Source organism: Ictidomys tridecemlineatus, chromosome 9 (assembly GCF_052094955.1).
Source record: "Ictidomys tridecemlineatus isolate mIctTri1 chromosome 9, mIctTri1.hap1, whole genome shotgun sequence".
Taxonomy (NCBI): domain Eukaryota; kingdom Metazoa; phylum Chordata; class Mammalia; order Rodentia; family Sciuridae; genus Ictidomys; species Ictidomys tridecemlineatus.
Window position 1 is genome coordinate 122,869,321 of NC_135485.1, and position 21,238 is coordinate 122,890,558.

General features: G+C 33.4%; 1 protein-coding gene across 8 annotated transcripts in view; it reads left to right on the forward strand.

The window, feature by feature from the left end:
- Fbxw7 (F-box and WD repeat domain containing 7) overlaps positions 1-21,238 on the forward strand; it is a 191,219-nt gene that overhangs the window by 112,628 nt on the left and 57,353 nt on the right. Inside the window, exon 2 of one of the 8 annotated variants that reach the window (XM_005337603.5) lies at positions 19,105-19,282. The exons of the other annotated variants lie outside the window; for them this stretch is intronic. Within the exon in view, the coding sequence (XP_005337660.2) occupies positions 19,105-19,282 (178 nt within the window). The remainder of the gene's footprint in view (positions 1-19,104; positions 19,283-21,238) is intronic. 8 annotated transcript variants of the gene reach the window in all.

Here is a 21,238-nt window from a genome sequence, read left to right on the forward strand (position 1 = left end):
TTTCTAAATCTTACATTTGGATACCAAAATGGATTTTAGTTTACAACAAATTTATTAAATTTCTATTAGTGCAGTTTTAAAATTTTAAAATAATGCTATTTAAGTATTTTGATTATAAGTTTTCATTTTGAACTCAAGAATATTTTTTCCACGGAATGGAGAATTTTAAAACTTTATGTACATTTTACAGATGATAGACTTCTGTTAAGTATCCTGAAAGTGTTTCTGAAGCAGATTGATTCCTATATGTGTAGTTATAATGACCTGATATTTTTTAATGCTATTGTTAGGTGGTAGGGAAGATGGGATGAAGGAAAATGATAAAGGCATATATCATGATGGATTCCGTTTTTACTTTGGTTGGTAACTCCAGAATTATGTCTTGAGCTCCCATCATTCACTATGGCCTTATTTCTGCACTTCTAGCTGTCTGTTGGATAGCATGTCCTGAGTGGTCCACTAAGAACTGAAACTATTATTTCTTTCCCCAAACCAATTTTTTATTTTTCTCCCCAGGTTTTCTTATCTTTCTTAATGTACCAGTCTTCTGGTTACTTGGTGGAAAAATGGTTTGACTCTTTCTTATCATCTTAAATACTCCCTCCCTTTTACTCCAGGCACGAGAAAGATAAAAATTGAAGGGTCAGTGTTTTAAAATGTTCGAGCATCTTTGCTTAGATTTCTACTTGTACTATGTTATAATGCCATGTTTATGACAATGAGCTGGCAATATGAATGTTTGGATTAATTTTTTTAAACATGATTCTTTAGCTCTATATAAATTGGTAAGTTCCATATAAATATGTAACCAAATCCACATGCAGACCTTTTTTTTTTTAAATGTTTCAAATTTTTACCATTTTTTTTTTTTACCCAGTTTTATCTTGGTGCCTCTTCATTTGCTTTGAGTGGCATCCTCCACATCCTATCAGCTAGCCAGAAACTTCAAAACCAACCTAAAATTTCATCTACATTGACCTGTAATTATCACCCAGAATTTATAGTTTTGATTTCATTCCTGATATTACATTTGGTTTGGACAGATACCCTAAAAATCCTGAGTTTTGTGTTTTCATCCATCTTTCCCCCAGCTCCTATTAACTACTGATCTTTTCACTTTTTTTTTTTTTAATTTTATGGTGTTTCTTTTCCTAAAATGTCATGTGGTTGCAGTCATACGGACTGATTTCTTCTTCTTCTTTTTTTTAAAGATATATATTTTTTAAAAAATATTTCTTTAGTTTTTGATAGACCTTTATTTAATTTATTTATATATGGTGCTGAGAATTGAACCCAGTGCCTCACACATGCCAGGCAAGTGCACTACTTCTCAACCCTAGCCCTAGCCCCATACCAGCCCCAGCCCCAGCCTGACTTCTTTGACTTAGTCAAATTCATTGAAGTCTCTTCCATGTCTTTTCATGATTTAATGGCTCATTTCCTTTTAGTCCTTAGTCAATATTCCTTTCTTTCTTTCTTTTCTTTTTTTTTTTTTTTTGATGTACCATGGTTTATCCACTATATGCTAAAGGGCATCTTGGTTGCTTTAAATTTAGTCGGTCTTGAACAAAATTGCTGTGAATATCCATGTACAGACTTTTTTTGGAACTTTCCATTGATATTGATGGGAATATCCACATACAGACTTTTCTTAAGTTTTCAATTCCTTTGGGTAAATCACAAGGAGTGCAGTTGCTGGGTTGTATGGTAACAGTATGTTTTGTAAGAAACTGCCAACTGTCTACCAGTGATTGTATCATTTTATGTTCCCCAGAGTTCCTGTTGCTCCACATCCTCACTAGTTTGGTGGCATCAGTGTTTTGAATTTTGGCCATTCTACTACATCTGTGGTATCACGTTGTTTTAATTTGCAGTTTTCCTAATGGCGTGTGATGGTGAACATTTTTTCATATACTTAACATGAATTTATCTTCTTTGGCAAAGGGTTTGTTCAGCTCTTTTGTCTATTTTTTAATCAGGGTTTTTTTAATGGTTGAGTTTTATTAATTTTTTGTGTATTTTGAATGAGTTGTTTATCAGATAGAAGTACTTTTGCAAATATTTTGCTCCAGTTCATAACTTGTTTTCTCATTCTCTTGACAGTGTCTTTCACAGAGCATATATCCAAGGTCAGCTAGATTTTTGTCTATGTTGTCTTCTAGGAGATTTGTAGTTTTTCTCTTTACACTTATATTTGTGGTCCATTTTGAGTCAGTTTTGTAAGGCTATAAGGTCTGTGGGTTCTGTTTTGTTGGTGGTGTTATTATTGTTTTGTTTTTTTATTGTGGATGTCCAGTTGTTCCAGCACAATGGTGTAGAAAACTGTCTTTTCTTCATTGTATTGCCTTTGATCTTTTGCCAAAGATCAGTTGACTACATTTATGTTGATCTCTTTCTGGGTTTTTGATTCCGTTCCTTTTTTTCCTACTGCTATGTTGTCATGATTACTGTAGCTTTTATAGTAAGTCTAGAATTTGAATGGTGCCAGTCTTCCAAATTAGTACTTCACTTTTGTATTGGCTATTCTAGGTCTTTTGCCTTTCCATATAAACTTTTGGAACATTGTGTCAATATCCACAAAATAACTATGGGATTTTGTTTGGGATTGTATTGATTTATATGCCAAGTTGGGAAAAACTGACATCTTGCCAATATTGATATTGTGAAGAATATTATTCTTGTTCCTCCTCTATAGGAACATGAAATATATCTCAATTTATGTAATTCTTTGAAATCCTTTACCAGAATTTTATAGTTTCTTGAATAAATATCTTGTACATATTTTGTTCATACTTGAGTATTTCATTGTATTAGTGTACATGATATTGTATTTATCATTTCACATTCTACTTGTTTATTGTTGGTATATAGGAAAGGACATTCACTTTTGTATATTAACTTTGTATCCTACAACCTTTCTATAATTGCTTATTTTTGACTTATTTTTTTTTACATAGAGGATTATGTTATCTATAAACAATATTATTTATCGATTATCTTTTCTTCCTGTTTTTATTATATTAGCTCAGACTTCTAATATGATGTTGAAAAGCAGCGGTGATAGAGAACACCTTTGGTCTTCTTCCCGATCTTAATGGAACAGTTTCAAGTTTCTCATGAAATATGATTTTAATCATAATTAATTTACATACAGCCTTTAGCAAGTTGAGGAAGCTTTACTTTATTCCTAGTTTAGAGAGTTGTCTTTTGTTCTTTTAAATATAATGTCATATATGTGACAGATACAAACAGACATAAAAATTTAACCTCAGCAACATGACTTTACTGAGTGTTAGAGGAATTCAGGGCATCTTTATACCTTTGTTTAAGCCTTTTCCATCTTTTAAATGTCTTCCTTACCCTATAGCCTCTGACTTATTTTCTATTCTTAAGATCCACTTCCTATTTCATTTGCTTTAACTATATTTCACAGAATTCTGAACAAAATTCTGTACCTTTATTTGCTCTTTGTAACATATTGTAGCCATTAGTTACAGTCCGCCTTGTTTTACTTGTTTAAGTGAACAACCTTGTGTTGTTTAACAGCAGAAATATGTTCTGAGACATGCAGAATCTTCTCCAGTGATTTCTAAAGTTTTAACTTTAATTGAAGTTACAGCAAATGAATAACAAAGCCCTCAGTAAAATTTATAGTTTGCTTTTGTATCAGTTCCGCCTTCTCCCTAAACCCCCCAAGTACAAATAATATATAAAATATATAATAATATACTTCTAAAACCTATAAAAAGTACATTCTGAACTTAGTATTTCACTGGCTTTAAACAGTAATATTTCAGCAGTGATTGCAGTCTTAGAATCTTATTAGTGAGACTCTTCTGTTCATCGGTTTACCTTTTATTTTCACTTTTGTCCAAAATCTCATTTTTATCTTTGACATCTCTTCTGCAAGCACATTTTCATATACTCAATCTTTTTGCTTGTTATAATTATAATCTCTATTATGTATAACTTTTATATAATAAGGAAATAATCAAGCTGGATGAATTACAGATGTAGACTACAGAGAAAAAATGATTTTTAGGGAATTTAGTATTTTAAGTACTTTTGGTTGATGTGACACTGTTCTTTTAGTTTTATTTCTTCTTTGAAACTTGCACTCAGTACTGTTTAATTCTTCATTGTATTGCTATATTTTTTATTTAGTATTTGGTTTTTTATGAGAAACAATTTTAGAATTCTCCTTTACTGAATATTATAAATATGAATGGTAATTCAAAAGGAGGCACAATTTAGTTTTGTTTAGAAGTCATACTGGTACATTTAATATACTTAGGAAATTATTTTTATTATGAAATATATATAGGCATATAATTACCTAAGAATTTTTTTCTTTGCTGAACACTAGAGGGCCATATAGTACCTTATTGCTATTGATAGAGCTGCTTTTCATGTATTTTAAATCTATTTAGTATGTGCTTGTTTATCTTTTACTTTGTGTTCTTGTGTACCCTTCGGAATTAATATTTAGAGTAGTTATGTGCTTTTTCATATAATAGGTAAGATACACTTGGGTTTTTGTTTTTGCTTTTTTAGTAAGTAACTAGCATATTTTCATTTTACTATTTAATAACAGAAAGTGATGAAAGAGCGAATCTTGGGATAAATGTACATATGTGTGCAAACTTACTGAGTACTGTTTTGAAATTTTCTCAAGGACTGAGCGATTCCCACCTGAAATTCCAACTTAGGAGGCTGAGGCAGGAGGATTCCAAGTTTGAGGCGAACCTCAGCAACTTAGTGAGACTCTGTCTCAAAATAAAAAATAATCAAAAGGAAAGGGACTCCAAGTGCAATGGTAAAGTGCCCCTGGGTGCAATTCCAATATCAAAAAGAAAGATGGGGGTTGGGGGAGGGAGAGAAGTGAAAGAAAGAAGGAAAGAAGAATTTCCTCAAGGATCTGTGTATAAATGATGCATAAAAGCAAATAATCTCCCATTGTTAGGGAGCAGCTCTGCGCTTCCTAAGCATTAATGTGAGAAAATAATGATCTCTCTACTGAGTCTTTCTCGTCTAAATTTTCTCTTGTGTTGGCATAAAAGGCAATATTATAGGGTATAACTACCCAGTTATTCTAGGTAAGGAATATATGAATAGTTGATATAATCTTCCACAATTTGCTTTGGGTTTTGGGGCTAAAAAAAATGAGAAATAAACTATAGGCCCAGAATGGGTAGTGAATATGTGGAAAGGGTCATGAACAGCCAATAAGACTGCTCAGGCTCTTGTAAACTGCCCAAGACATGCCCTCCCTGAAAGATATTAAATATGCAGTTAAAAGAATACCAAGAAAAACATGGTGCTGACTCCACCAAACTGGCAGAGGTACTCTGAACCCCTGGATTTCTATTTTGACAGCTTTTAGAGTGAAAGTTTAAAATCTAAAATAGAACCCTGGCTAAAGTTTTATTTTTTCCTTAAGTTTATTTGAGAGTGCAAGCTTATGATCAGTGGTAGTTAATATGCTCTCTGAAGTCAGACTGGGTCTTTCAAGTACCATCTCTCTCACTCAATGGCAGTTTGACCTTGAGCAAGCTGTTAACTTATAGAGTTAACTTAGAGATGGTAGTAGCGCCTACCTTATAGTGTTACTGAGAGAATTGAGTGAGATAATTGTACAAAGTACTCAGGACAGTGACTGGCAGATAGTAAAACCTTAATAAAAATTAGCTATTTCATAAAATTAATTATTGTAATGTTACAAGGCTATACTAAAACTAGATTGACTATCTAGTTCATTCTGGATGGTATACTGTGGAAAATATTTTTAGTTTTGAGGATATGCCCCTAGTTATGGTGTTAAATTATTCCACTGACTTTAGTCTAAATTATTATGACTTTTAGCATAGAGTTCAGCTATTTGATATTGTAAGTTTTGTTAGCAGCATGAAGCACTCTTGTTGACTGACAGGTGTTTTCCCATAATGGATTGTTAATGCGGAACCTAGAAGGAATTTGTAAAAGACTAAAAGAAATTTTCAGTAATCTTGGGTCTCTCTGAGTCACTACATGAAAATGTTCAGAAGAGATGAAAGTACAGGTTCTGTTCTGTGATGATAATTGGTGTCCTTGAGCTGAATGGCTGGAACAGAAATAAATGGAGAGAATGGATCATCTTGGCACAGCTTAGAAATCCTAGAATTGTTGCTTAGTACTACAGAAAATACCTAAATTTTTTCACAGTGAAGAAAGAGATGATTATAAACAAATGAAACAATAGTTTCAAGAAGGTTGAAATGATCTCCATTTAGGATATATTTTAGAGAGCACTCTTTGTAAACTGTTGGTATAATTACTCAGTATATCTGACATAGAATATTAACTTGATTCCTCCTAATACTAAGTATTGTTATCAGGGTTGCATCTTGCATGTAAACTGAAACTGCTCATTATAGGAAGAGTAAGTAGAGGAGTGATGTTTGTTTTTTTGGGTCACTAGAAAAAAAAAAGTATAAAACAATTTATACATTTTTATAATGTATAAATTTACACATTTATAAATATATATATATGCTATATAAATCTATATATGGAGTAAAGGAGGGGGGAAAATGTAATAAAGATGAAATTTAAAAAATGTATATATATGTATGTATATATAAATTTATAATGTATAAATTTTTTATATTTTTTTTTCCCCTAGGAAAAAAGCCTGCTTTATTCAACTTTGTCTTGTCCTTCTGTCAGGTGGTCTGTGCTGATGTAGATTTTTCAAGGTGGCTTTTCTGCTTTAGAAATAGCCTTTGCAGGCTAGACATGATGGTGCATGCCTATAATCCCAGGGGCTTGGGACTGAGGCAGGAGAATTGTGAATTCAAAGCCAGCCTCAGCAACTGAGCGAGACCCCAACCAACTTAGTGAGACTGTGTCTCAAAATAAAAAATAAAAAGGACTGAGCATGTGGCTCAGTGGTTAAGCGCCCCAGGTTCAATCCCTGATACCAGAAAAGAAATAGCAGTTGCTTTTAGGAGATGCTCTACTTTCAAAGTGTGAATGCTTTAATTTTCAGTGTTCTGGTTTGTCTTAAATGATGGTTTCTGGCTATTGAAATCAGATGCAAATGGGGACTGGAAGTATGATGAAGTTACTGGTGAATTCAGGAAATGCCAAGAGTTTCTCATTTGCTACAGATGTTCCTTCTATTTGTCTACATTAAAAACTTAATTGTCTAGAATGGATTGTTTGTACTAACCAATGTGATTCCATCTGTCTTAAGAGTTCAATGAGTGAAAATTTTAAATATGCTCAAGTATATCTGTACTGCTTATTAAAGTTTTAGTTTGGAGTTTATTTCTCATTATGTCACTCTGTTGACTTGGTATAGAAAAGAAGATTAACTTTAAGACAGTTATTCTGTATCAGTTAGATACTACTAATTTGTGTGTGCGTGTGGTACTGGAGATTAAACCCAGAGGCCTTCTCCCTCTTAATCACACCCCTAGCCCTTTTTATTTTATTTTGAGACAGGGGTCTTGCTAAGTTGCCCAGACTGGACTTGAACTTGGAATCTTCATCAGCCTCCTGCATCACTAGAATGGATATTAATAATTTTTTATTTCATCATTATTACCTTTTCCCCCTCTGCTTTACTCCAGAAGGGAATAGGACAGTGGTTACCAACTGATGTTTCATCTACCACGCGGCCTGCGCAATGGTTTCATTAATGAGGTTCTAGGCATAAAGTTAGTTAGAAGAGATCGAAATAAAACACACAGACTCAGTTACCTTATTTATGTTGCTAGGTCCCAGACGGCTCCCCTCTCTGGTTCGCTCCTCTAGCCGCCCAGCAGGGCAGCAAGGATTACTCAGGGCTAGCAGGAGAGAGAGAGAGTGAACACGCCTGGAGTAGCCTTTTATTGGGGAACAAGAGATTCAGGGGAGAATTCCATCCAATGAAGGCTGAGGGGGGGCTGCACTCCAAGGTCAGGGTCAGTGATTGGGTCCCCGGGGTCAGTGGTCAGGCACACCCCCACACGGATGGGCTCTCTCATCAGGAAAGGGTCGGGGAAAGCTTCGACACAGCCAAAGCGCCTCAGGCCCTTAACGGGAGTCACCCAATCACGTGTTAGAATAGCTTCCCACAGTTTCATACACTATTTGTTTTAACACATTATTAAAATTTGTTGCCCACATTTAGAAAAGCAGAAAGTTCATATATAAAAATACTGCTTTTTCACCTGCCTTTGAAACTATGAAATATCTGGCCTTACCGGGCCCAGTGATTACATGACCTATCTAGTGCTCCTTTTGAGTAGGCTTTCCAGGTCTTTAACCTGACTCATTTCTCTCTGTTATTTTACTGCCTGGTCATCTATAGTCATTTGAGTCTGTGAAATAAAGACAAAAAAGCATATGATTGCATGTCTGGGTCATAGCTCAGTGATAGAGTGCTTGCCTAGCACATATGAGGCATTGGGTTCCATCCTCAGCACTACATAAAAATAAATAAAATAAAGGTATTGTATTCACCTACAACTAAACTTATATGCATATATATACATATATATATATATATATATATATATATATATATATATATATATATATATATATATGAGAAAGGATAAATCTAAAAAGAAAAGTGCATGATTGAAAGCAATTTTCAAATGAGTTAATTTTCTTTGTCTTGTATCAGGCTGGTTTGTATATAAATTCAAGCCGAAGTACTCTATAATAGATGTTAAAGTTTTGTCTTGAAATTACCTAGAGACTTGCTAAATGCATCATTTCCAGTGGATGTTATCAGTATTGGAAATTGTCACCCAAAATTTTGCCATCCTCAAAATGGCCACTTACCTTTTGAAGAGGATCATCCTTTGTCCTTTCCATTCTTGTTAAATTTTCAAAGTAACACTCCACTAGAATCATAGGTATTACAACAAACCAATGTTCTTGACAAACTACTCCACAGCTTTGTGACTCATAACAAACAAAAATGATTTTATTTATTAATGTTCATTGTTCCTGTAGGTTAGTAATTTAAGCGCTTACCTGGCCATTACTAATTCAGGTTTACAATCAGATTGTTTCTGGAGGTGAAACAGCAGGAGTCTACAACAGCTGAGGGATGACCAAGAATCTTTTTCTCTTCTAGTCTCGGGACTGTTCCATATGTCTTCTTTTTACTGGGGCTAGTTTGTGCTCTTTCTCTGCATAGTGGCCTCTAGGCAGGGAGACTACTTCAACAGCACGTCAGGGCTACCACCTGTTCCAGCAAGGTAGAGGCTGAATCCCTCCCAGCCACACACACACCCTTACTCGGGATTGAACCCAGGGTTGCTCTGCAGTCCTCTACCCCCTCCCCCACTTTTTGAGGCAGGATCTTGCTGAGATGCCTAGGCTGGCCTTCTCTTTTCTCAGCCTTCAGAGTTACTGAATCTCTTTTTTAAGGACTTAGCATGGGGATTCACATGTCACTTTTACCATCACTAGTGGTTGAAACAGTCACAAAAGTCTGACCATTTCTTAAAGGAAGAGGGCATGGCCTCTACCTCTCAATGGAAGGAGTGTCAGAGTCACATTGCAAGAAGAGCATACAAGATGGAAGAAAATATTGTGACCATCTTTGAGAATACAGTTTGCTCTCAGCTGTTATAATATTTTTGTTTTTAATCCTGTTTTCTTCCCTATTTGGACTTTATAAAAATTAGGTATATTAAACAGAGTCTATATATAATATACATGTCTTCTGCAATGCTTTATTTCAATTATCTACAGTTTAGATATCTGGCAAATTTGCATATCCAAAACAGAAATAAGTATCCAAACAACTAGGTTAGGAAATTTCACAGCTTTCTTATGATTAGGACCAAACATTTTCTAGAACAGATATTCTATTGCAAAGAATGAGTTTAGGAATTAGACCTACTGGACTTAAACTCTCAGTGCAATTCATTGTTCCAATCTGAAATGAGACAAGTAATTCTTAAAACTTTTACAGCTGCACACTTCTTTTATATATCCTGTTAAACCCAGTAGTCTCTTGGTATCCCTAGACGACTTGTTCTTCATCCCCAAATCTTTCTATTTCAGACATTCTCCAGAATTGCAAGGGTAGGGTTTTTGATTATTCATTTTTAATTTTTCTGGATAGCCAGTTAGTGTTTTACTTACTGGAAAGAATAGAGACTTAAACTTCAGCTGTAACATTAATGGTGATGTTTATCAGTGTACTTTGTTCAATATGTAATTTCAGTGATGTCAGAGGCCAGTGGTATCACCTGTCAGCCCGTCCAGGAATGAGGCCCTAGATGTGTTTTCTATACCTTTTTTTTTTTTTTTGAGAGAGAGAGAGAGAGAGAGAGAGAGAGAGAGAGAGAGAGAGAGAGAGAGAGAGAGAGAGAGAGAAAGTTTTAATATTTATTTTTTAGTTCTCGGCAGACACAACATCTTTGTTTGTAATGTGGTGCTGAGGATCGAACCCAGGCCGCACACATGCCAGGCGAATGCGCGACCGCTTGAGCCACATCCCCAGCCCCTGTTTTCTATACCTTTGTTCTATAAGTATTTTCTGTGTTTAAAGTAATCCTATACTTAAATTCTATGAGGTACTTTTAGTGAATACTAATAAATCTTTTGCTTTCATGATATGTTGGTGAAAATTATATAAATTATACTATGTCTTGCCCAAAGTAATTGATTTGTATTCATAATTGCATCGGAAACTCAACAGCGTAGAAAACAGTTCAGTTATCTCCTCCCTCTTTACTATGTTACTTTCTCAAATTGTTAATGCTGTCAGATATTTTACGTTTCAATAAATTTAGCTTTTTAGTTTTTATAGGAAAAATCCTTATGATGTGTTGACTGTCAGTTTGTTGAGCTTTCTGAATTGTAGCTTAGTTTTGGTTTAATTTTGTTAAAGCTCTACCACAAAATCACCTGTATTACTTACTTTTAACTAACTGATAAACCTTAAAAGAGGTACTATTCTTATTTATGACTTACTGACCTGTAACAGTCTTTAGAATTTTTACAGGGGATTATATATTAATAAGTAATATTTATTTATTTATATCAGGGATTGAACCCAAGGGCACTTAACCACAAGCCACATTCCCAGCACACTCCCTTCCCTGAGCCTTTAAAATATTTTTAGTTGGAGATGGACACAATACCTTTGTTTTATTAATATTTTATTTATTTTTGTGTGTGGTACTGAGGTTTGAACCCAGTGTCTCATACATGTGAGGCAGGCACTCTACCACTGAGCTACAACTCCAGCCTCCTGGCCCTTTTTAATTTTTTTTTTTTTTTTTTTTTTTAACTTTCAGACAGTGTGTCACCAAATTGCTTACAGCCTCACAAATTTGCTTTGAACTTGTGATCCCCGCTGCCTCATCTTCCAGAGCCAGTGGGATTTGAGGCATGGGCTACCATGCGAGGCAATAAGTAGTATTTATATTAACTGTAAGATTGATCAACTAATTTTTGTTTTAACTCATTCATAAAAGTAACTTAAATGAGGAACCTTAAAAAACTAATAGTTTTTATCTTACACGTAAATTTTGAGAATTGTAGAAAATAAAGTTGCTCAATCCACTTATTCCATCATCACAAGAGGTTTTTGCATGTCTAAAATACCTTTAATTACTGTGTCATTTTTGTCATAGTTGACTTAAAGATATAACTATAATAATCATCAGCTAAATTCTTGGTGAGCAGCTGTGTAAGGCCAATTTAACAGCTGGGGTAACCCAAAGCAGACTGTAAGAGTTAAAGTTAATCATGAGGTGAATTATGTTATAGTCATTGAGGACTTCATACAAGGCATGTCTGAAATACTTATAAAATTTAATCTGATAGTTGAATTTTTGTTTTATCTGAAATATTTCTTTAAATGTCTAATGAAAGAATGGGGGAAAGTATCATTTTAGAGTTAACAACTAGAACTAGGGACATAGCTCAGTTGGTAGAGTACTTGCCTTGCATGCACAAGGCTCTGGATTTAATCCCCAGTACCACAGAAAACACACACACACACACACACACACACAACTAAAGTTCTTATACACAAATATAGGAGTAAAATCTGAAGCTTGCTTACTTAAAAGATCAAATATACTTTTGTCACTGTTTAGATTACTGTGGTAAGTGGGAGAGAAAATAAAAATATGCAAATTACTATAATAACGTGGAATCAGAAAAAGTCTGCTGTTTTTCTTGATTTTAATAATGGTTTTAAATTATCATGTTTATAAATTTCTTCCATTAATTTTTTTAAAATATACAACACAAACACATATTGATTAATAACACATGCATGATGCCTCTTTTTTAGAAGGTATACACAAATGAATCCAAGCAGAGGATTTCATTTGGATGAAGTTTGTAAGAACACTTTACTGTTCACTGAACTATAATAAAGTAATGGTCGTCAAGTTGACAATCCAATACATTATAAATAGGCTGTATATATACCTGATACTATTAGAGCTCAATATACTTTTAAAACCATAAGGAACTTCATTCTAAGTTGTCTGGCCAAGGTTCCTCATTGTAGAAAATCTTAAGTCTGAAAAGAGGGACTTACCTAAGGTTATAGTTAGTGGTGGAGCAGAAATTTGAATTTAAAATTCACCCACTATTCTTTATACGAAGGTGAGTTTACCTGGAGTATAAACTCCAGGTAACTTGGGCTAGAAGTTGGTTGTTGGCTAAATCAATAGTTTAGTCAAAGTATAATTTGGTTGTAAATAAATTAATAAATAGTTATTTATTTTTTAAAAAATCTTAGAGGTTTTGGTGTGCTGTGGATTGGTTTTTTCAGCTTTAAACTGGTCATTTTTAGAACTTATTTTAAGTTTGATTTTCTGTATTTTAATTTATAACTGATTTGCATCCAGTCACTTTGAAATAATTGGGCATTTCCAGAAATTGTAAATGTCTAATAATCTTGCATATACATCAGATAGTTGAAATACTTTATGTATCCTGGTAGTGTCTAACATTTTTATTTTGAAAATGTTGCATATACATGTATGTACATATACACAATGCTTTTATTTTGCAAAGGTCCAGTGATGAGGTCACATTTTTATAACACCTATATATATGTACATGCTTTTCCAGAACCAAGTTTGATTCTCTTAAGTAGTTAGGGTCTTCCTTTGGTTTCCAGATAAAATTAACAGGGAAGCATAATAATATATTGTGATTCTTTAAATGTTTATATAAGTGTGATATTTCAATAACATCATAACTGAAAGTCATAATGTTTATTATTGAGTACTTTGAACATGTAAAGTTCTTTAGAAGTTTTTTGGGCATCATTTTTAAATGACCTTCATAAAACATTTTTATTCATTTGACTTGTGCTTTTTATGAATGTTAAAAATTTAAAGGTATACCATATATTTATTATTTTCACATAAATATAATTAATTATATTTATTTTTCTGCAGTTGAAGTAATGATATACTTCAACTGCAGAAAAATACTGTTGGATTTCTTCTATAGATATTACTAGCATAAGCTTGATGGGTCATTTATTTTTAAGCAGAGAACTAAGGTTTTTGATAATTGCAAGGTGCTAGGAAAGATTAAAAACTGATTCAGCACAAAAAATAATCTTAGTCTGTATCTCTAAATAATTGAGTATACTTGTTCTCTATTAAAAGAATATTGATTCTGGCTTATTTTCATTTAGTAGTGATGTAATTTTTAGCATCTGACATATTCTCTTTCTATGAAAGTAGGTCTTGTTGCTTCAATTCACAGAATCAATGAGGAACATCGGAGTATTATGGAACTTATGTTAATACTCTCCCTGTCAAAGGTTTTGAGGTGAGACTCTGGAAACTCTTGATATAAAATCATTTGTTCCTAGAACTGGAGTGATGGTGCCTGGCTGTGTTTCTATCTACTCTCTGGCTTAGTGGGGAGAATGGCTTGTGGCCCAGGAGTTTGAGCCATGTCTGGGCTACGTAGCAAAACCCTGGCTCAAACAAAAATAAAACAAATATCATTTGTGCTTGTAGGTAAACATATGTCTTCCAAGTGATTTGTTTTAGCTGATTCAAGAAGAATTTCTGGAAAATGGAAAAGTGTTTTTGCATTCCTCATGCTGTGGCCCTTGGTCAAGAGTAGTTGAATCCTAATCTTCTGTGTAATACTACTGAATGAAAGAAAAATAAAATGTGGAAGTCCAGAGTAAATTGCCATAATGGCATTTTTTGTTGTTGTTAATAGAAGATTGGAAGCTGGGTGTGGTGACGCATGCCTGTAATCCCAGCAGCTCAGGAGGCTGAGGCAAAAGTATTGTGAGTTCAAAGCCATCCTTAGCAACTATGAGGTACTAAGCAACACAGTGAGACCCTATCTCCAAATAAAATACAAAAAAAGGGCTGAGGATGTGACTCAGTGGCAGAGTGAGTTTAATCCCTGGGACCCCCCCCCCCAAAAAAAAAGAAAATTGGAGTACATGAATCTGTGATCTGAATACCATACTAGTGATACTTTGTTATATGTAACATTTGTATATAATGGTGTCTGCCAATGCAAACTTAGAAGAAAGAAAATCAGAATGTGATGAGTAGGCAAAATAAATCACCTTATTCAGAGACCTTTTCTGAACCACAAACTTTCTAGTTTTAAACTCTTCTTGGATGGTATTGTTAAGCTGGCATCTTAAAATGCCAAGACATCACAGTTAAGATATTATAGCTTCATTTTTAAGGTGAAATTATTGAAGGAATTAATGGAAGATTTCTGAAAGTGATAGATATTGTTTTAAAATATTATACTCCAGAGTTATTTTGGGTGGATTTTAGAATTCCTGCTTTCTTTCCTAGTTACTTTAGAAATTGATTTGTAATTTACAAAGCTCCATGTGATCCCTGCCACCACCACATCAGGAATTGAATGTAGGTGCACTTAACCACTGAACCACATCCCCAGCCCTTCTATTTTTATTTTTTATTTTAAGACAGGGTCTTGTTAAGTTTCTTGGGGCCTCACTAAATTGCTGAGGATGGCTTTGAACTTGCAATCCTCCTACATACATAATCCTCAGCCTCCCAAAGTTGCTGGGATTATGTATGTACCACCATGCCCAGCTCTATGTGACTTTTGATCCCAATAATAGTAGTAGTGATCATGATGAAGCATTTACTAGAAGTGAGCCATTATTCTGTATGTCTGCACAAACTCATTTAATACTTGCATCTGGTCATGAGGTAGATACTGTATAGGTGAAATGGAGGCACAAAGAGATTAATTTAAAGTCATCCCTGATACCAAGGTATACACTAATGCAGTTTGGCTTCAGAGTTCATGCTCCCACCTGCTATTGTAGCTTTAATTCTTGTAGTATCATCTGGAGGTAAAGCAGAAGTTAGTAGTGGTTGTTATAATTATGAGTATCTTAAATATTTTTAAAAGTAGAATTGAGACCAAGACTGTCTTGTCTTATACCCACAGGACTAGCTCCAATGTAAAGTATTAGGGGGCTCTCATCTATATTGTCTATGATTTCCTTTATTGATAGAGTCTTCTTTTATATTTAAATCCTCAAAGATTTGTTGTTTTCCACATGTTCATGCAAATAGAAGTACTATTACTTGAAGTCCTCCCCCAAATATGAAACTTGTATATACATTTGAAAGTTAGCACTCACTTTGCTCAATTACTTAAAAATGACTTTAAAAAATGATGTATTCCATGTTTGTATAAATTTTTCAAAATACACTCTACCATCATATATAACTAAAAAGAACAAATAAAAGATAAAATTAAAAAAAGACACTGTTAACAGACATATAATTCCATTTGATGATAATTTGCTGCAGTTGCAGTACCCCCTACTATCCAGTTGAGGGCAGCTATTTACCAATTTAAAAAAAAAAAAGTTGAATTAGAATGTCTTTACTTTGTGCTTACCAGAACTTGATGTCTAGTATTCCATTATCACCATAATAGTTTCTTGAAAAGGGGAAGTCAAGTTTTACTTCATAGTAATTTTTACCCCTGAAGACACTGGGGAGTGAAAACCATTGAGGTTAGTTTTAATTCTCCCTAAGTTCTTTTCAATCCCCAAACTTTTTTTCTTCATTAGGATTAGGCTCCAAAGATGCATGTAAATACATATGACTTTGAGGTTCTTTGAGACATTTAAAAAACAATAGTAAAAATTTATAATTTTCATTTTGCTATCTTCAACCCATTAAGTGAAAGATAAGTCAGAGCTGATCTGTTTTTATTAGTTTTCTATGCAAATAAATATTAAAGTTATGGAATGTAGGGACATTTTTTTCTGGTTCACTTTTCACATAGTTTATATCTGTGATTCAGAAAAAGAAATTTTGGGAAGAGGTTAATGAACTGATTTAAAAGATTATAATTGATAGATTTTTTTAGAATAAATCTCAGTTTACATAAAACTCTATTGTAATACTAACAAAGCAGATGGTGATGGTAACTGGGAGGAGGATTATTCCTTAGGAGCTACTTTTTTTTTTTTTAACAAAAGGGATTTTTAAATGAGAGACAAGATATGACTGAAGGTTATATTATATAAGTGAAAAAAATTATAGGTCTTAGGAAATAAAGTGAACTTCAGAGGAGATGCTGAAACTAGAATGAGCCTATTCTGAGAGGTAGTAATACCCTGGTGGGGCTATAGACTTATGTATCTTGAATATCAGTCTTATTTTCCCCCCTACTTTATCAAGTTATAGATTTCCAGTACCCTAATACTATCTCTTCTCTCCCAACCCTGGACCTCTATTGAGATTTTTATTGTGTGATGATTATATTATTAGTCATTTACTTTTTAAATTTTAAGATATTTTTTAGTTGTGGTTAAATACTTATAATATATAATTGAATATCTTAGCCATGTTAAAATATATAGTTCAGTGTCATTAAGTTCATTCATAGTGTTGTGTGACTGTTACCACTTTTCATCTCCAGAAATTTCTTATTTCCTCCACTAAAATTCTGTACCACTTACACTGACCCATGTTCCACTTCCCCCTGGCCCCGGCAACCACCCTCTACTTTCTATGTGTGATTGCACTATTCTAAGAACCTCGTGCAAGTGAAATCATGCACTATGCATCTTTTTTTTTTACTTACTTTACTTAGTATAATGTCTTCAAGGTTCATCTATACTATAACATGTTTAGAATTTCCTTCTATTTAAAAACTAAATATGTATTTCATTTTATGTATATACTGTACTTTGTTTGTCCATTCATCAGTTGATGTTTGGAGAGGTTGCTTCCACCTTTCGGTTTTTGTGAATAATGCTGCTATAAGTAAGGATGTACAGATATCTGTTCAAGTCCATGTTTTAAATTCTTTGGGGTATATGTCCAGAAATGGAGATGTATCAACTCTGCCAGTGACTTTGCATTTTCAACTACATTTTGAATTGTGATATAAGAGAAAGGTCTTCTATAAAAGCATGGCATCAGGTTAGGACTGGGACTATTTCTTGTGTATGAATATCTCCCCAGAAGCCCACTTTATATTCACTAAGATGGATCTCTCCAAAGGAAAGAAAGAAATCACCCTTTTCTTCCAATCTCCTTTGTAATTCTTTCCCTATCACATTCTAACTTCCCATAATAACGTTCTATTAAAAGAGAAGGAGAGATAAGTGAGATGACTGGCTATTGGAAGAAGAAAATAGAAGGAGAGAACAAACTAGTTCACTGAAAATTGTGAATAGATAGTTCACAAATTGTCTACTACCTATTAGGACTATCTATTCTTACATTGAGCTTTTTTCCATATCTTTATAACAGTGTAGTTCATAGGCTTGAATATAGAAGGAAGTATAAAATTAATTACCACGTAAGTGGTTAATTTAGGAAAATTATTTGAGGTAATATGGGAACAATTAATTTGGGTTCATTTGAGGAGTTGTGTTCTCGAAACTTTTTTTTCCCCCTAGTCCCAATGACTAGGGGAGCTATTGAAAGTTCTTGAGGAATAGATTTTTTTTTTAATACCACATTTCTGTATTTTAGGAAGATTTATCTGTCTATGTTGCATTGCAGAAATTAGGCACTATGGATTTTCAATGAATTAGCTACTTACTATCCATTTTACTGTAGAGTCATGTATTGCACAGTATTTCGCCTCCTATATGAAGGTAGTCCCGTAACATCTTATCACTTAGTGACATCACAGCTGTCTTAGTTTGTATTAGTACACTCTGTGATGTTCACCCAATGACAGGATCTCCTAACAGCACATTTCACATCACATATATATCCCTATTGTCAATGGCATATGATTGTGATTACTGGCCTTCGTAAGTTACTTTATAAATAAATAATCTTTTAATATATCTTTAATAAACCACAAGACTATTTTTCTTTCAAGTAAAATCAATGAGTTTTCCAAAATCATAGAAATTGAACTAAGACTGACCAAATTCTGTAGGAAGATCAATCTGAAGCATTATTAATAGTTAGAGCTAGAGTGCATTTACAGTCTATGTGAGTATAAGATGAAGAGTGGTATGTAGAAAAAGAACATGCTCAAGATGAACACTTGGAAATAGTGCTCATTGCAGTATATCAAAAGTAGAACACGCTTATGTGTTATATATATATATTTTAGCATGCATAAACCCCTCCTTAAATTTGAAACAATTCAAAGCATTCCTGAAGTATTAATGCTGATATTTGGATAAGGAAGACTTGATAAGATATCTAAGAGAGGATACAGTGTGGGGTTTGTTTTGTTTCATTGTTTTTATAAAGAAAATAACTACTTAAATTCTCTAGGAACCACCTAGTTAGTTGGAGAAACATTAAAAGGGGTTCCACAGCACAGCTCTGCTTTTGGTCGTATTCAAGTTACTGACTTTGTATGGGAGGTTCACCAGCTGTTTGACTGGCAGGAGCAGGAGCTTTCACTTCAGTAGTTTATAATTCCTGGCTATTCTAGGATAGTTTGCTCTTCACCAAGCCTCAGACAGGTCAGGACATTTGGTAGGAGAAGGTTGAAAGACAAAAGCAGCAGGCCTTGGGTTCTCAGCCTTTTAAAACTACTATTAAATATATATATCTATATATATATTTTTTAATTTGGTGGTTAGAGTTTTTAGTAATGTGCCTGTATTACATGTAGAGAGTATTCATCAACCAAGAAGAGTTTTAAAATGTCAAAACCGGGAAAAGCTACTCTAAACCATGGCTTGGTTCCTGTTGATCTTAAAAGTGCAAAAGAGCCTCTGCCACATCAAACTGTGATGAAGATCTTTAGCATTAGCATCATTGCCCAAGGCCTCCCTTTCTGTCGAAGACGGGTAAGTCTTACATGTTTGAAAAATATGAATGTGTATTTAAATTATATACTTCTGCTTCCTTTTTGAAGAAATGCTTCAAATTGCAATTGATATTTATAACTAAAACTAACGGTGTATTGTATATCCAGTGAAAACATATATAAATGATAGTTTTACAGATCTGATAAAGAACCTAAAAGACATGATTACCTAATCCACCTTTTTGTTTTTTCCACCATTTACTTTTTATTTCAGTACTATCCTGTAAACTTACTTGAAATTGGTAAATGTGAAAAGTTTTGAAAGATGTTAGCAAATATTAAAACCCTCAAATTTATGGCTTTTATTTTGTATGAAAAGCAAAAATCTGGTGCTACTCTTTTTATACCTGGGAAAAATTTAGTATTTAAATAGCTCAATTAAAGAGCATTCCAGATCCTTAAGTTTATTTGGCCCTTTAAGCTGTATTATTTTTAAATTGCTGTTTTTTAAGTTAAAAGTAACATTTTAGAGACATTACTTTTTGCTGTTATGTGAAAAAAATAGCATGCCATTGGGTAGCAGTTATGATTTAGTATACATACAGACCACACTGAACCAACAAACATGTATACTCAAGTTACAATCTAGTGGATGTTTTTCAGGACAAATTTCTCTCCCCAACCAAGCTTTTAAATATTAGAATTTGTTTGTATTTTCGAAGTTAGTTGGTATTCAGTTATTTACTAGACATTTGCTAGCTTTCAGTTAGATTTCAGTTATTTACTAGGTCTAAATATTTTAGATCTAAAATAGGTCTGTGGTCCTTAAAAATATTAAACCAACATACACAAAAAACATGTCTGGAATTAAATGAATGTGTGTGTGAGATCAATGCTGTTAGTATCCTGGCCCCCCACCTCACCCCCAATACCTGTTTTTAAATACTAAAGGGGAAACAGACTTAAACAAGTAGAATAATCCATAATAATAATAAATAAGGAAAAAAATGTTTTTCCTCCTTATAAAGAGGCACTTCTACGTAGTTTGACTTAAATAACCTTTGTAAAAATACATTTTCTAATTAGCTTAGTTCCTTTTGAGTGGCTTCTATTTCTATTCCAAAGAAGTAGCAGCCATGTTGGAAAACATTTTGAGTCAGGTTATAATATAATATAAGTTAAACATTGAAAATGGAATATGAATATTCTTTCACCTTTCGTTTCTTATTTACTGTGTCTTCAGAAAGTACTGCTTTTAAAATTTTGTGGTCTTTTACCTTGTCAGTTTTATAGCTTTTGCTGAATGAGGTCACTGCTCTGATTTAAGCATTTTATACATAGGCCTCTGATAATTTTAATGACATTAATTTTTTAATACTTCTGTAAAAGAAAATACCATACAAATAAATTTAAAATTTGAGGAATTAAGATATTAAGTCAATTTTGTTCTGTTTTGTTGAATATTTCTAATACATTTAAGTACAATATATGGGAAAATTATTATGTCTACCTTTGTCTTCTACCTCTGTTTTCTCCCTCTATCTTCTACCTCTTTTTTCTTTACATGTAATAGATACTACGTGTAAAGGGCAAAGGAGGAGATTCTATAAGACAAATTAATAGAGGCCCACAAGGCTTTCACTGAAGGTTTCATAGATTCATTATTCAATTTGGCTTTTCTAGGTTACTGTGTTACATTAAATTATACCTTGCTGATGTAACAACAGCATAGAACTAAATATGAAAATGAAATTCCTACTAGAAAATTTCTTAAAGGTTTTAAAAGTTATTTAAAAAGCTAAGTTAACATGTTCAGTATTTGCCTGCCTGCCAATAGTTTACTATTGCATAACTCATTGACACTACTAGAAGTATTAGAGGGAGTATGAAACTATATCCTCACTCCTTTTTACAACTGGTTAGTTTAGTTAGCTTTAAGTTGATTTATATCCTATTTGTTACATAATTTACCAACTTTCCCCTGTTAAAGTTTATG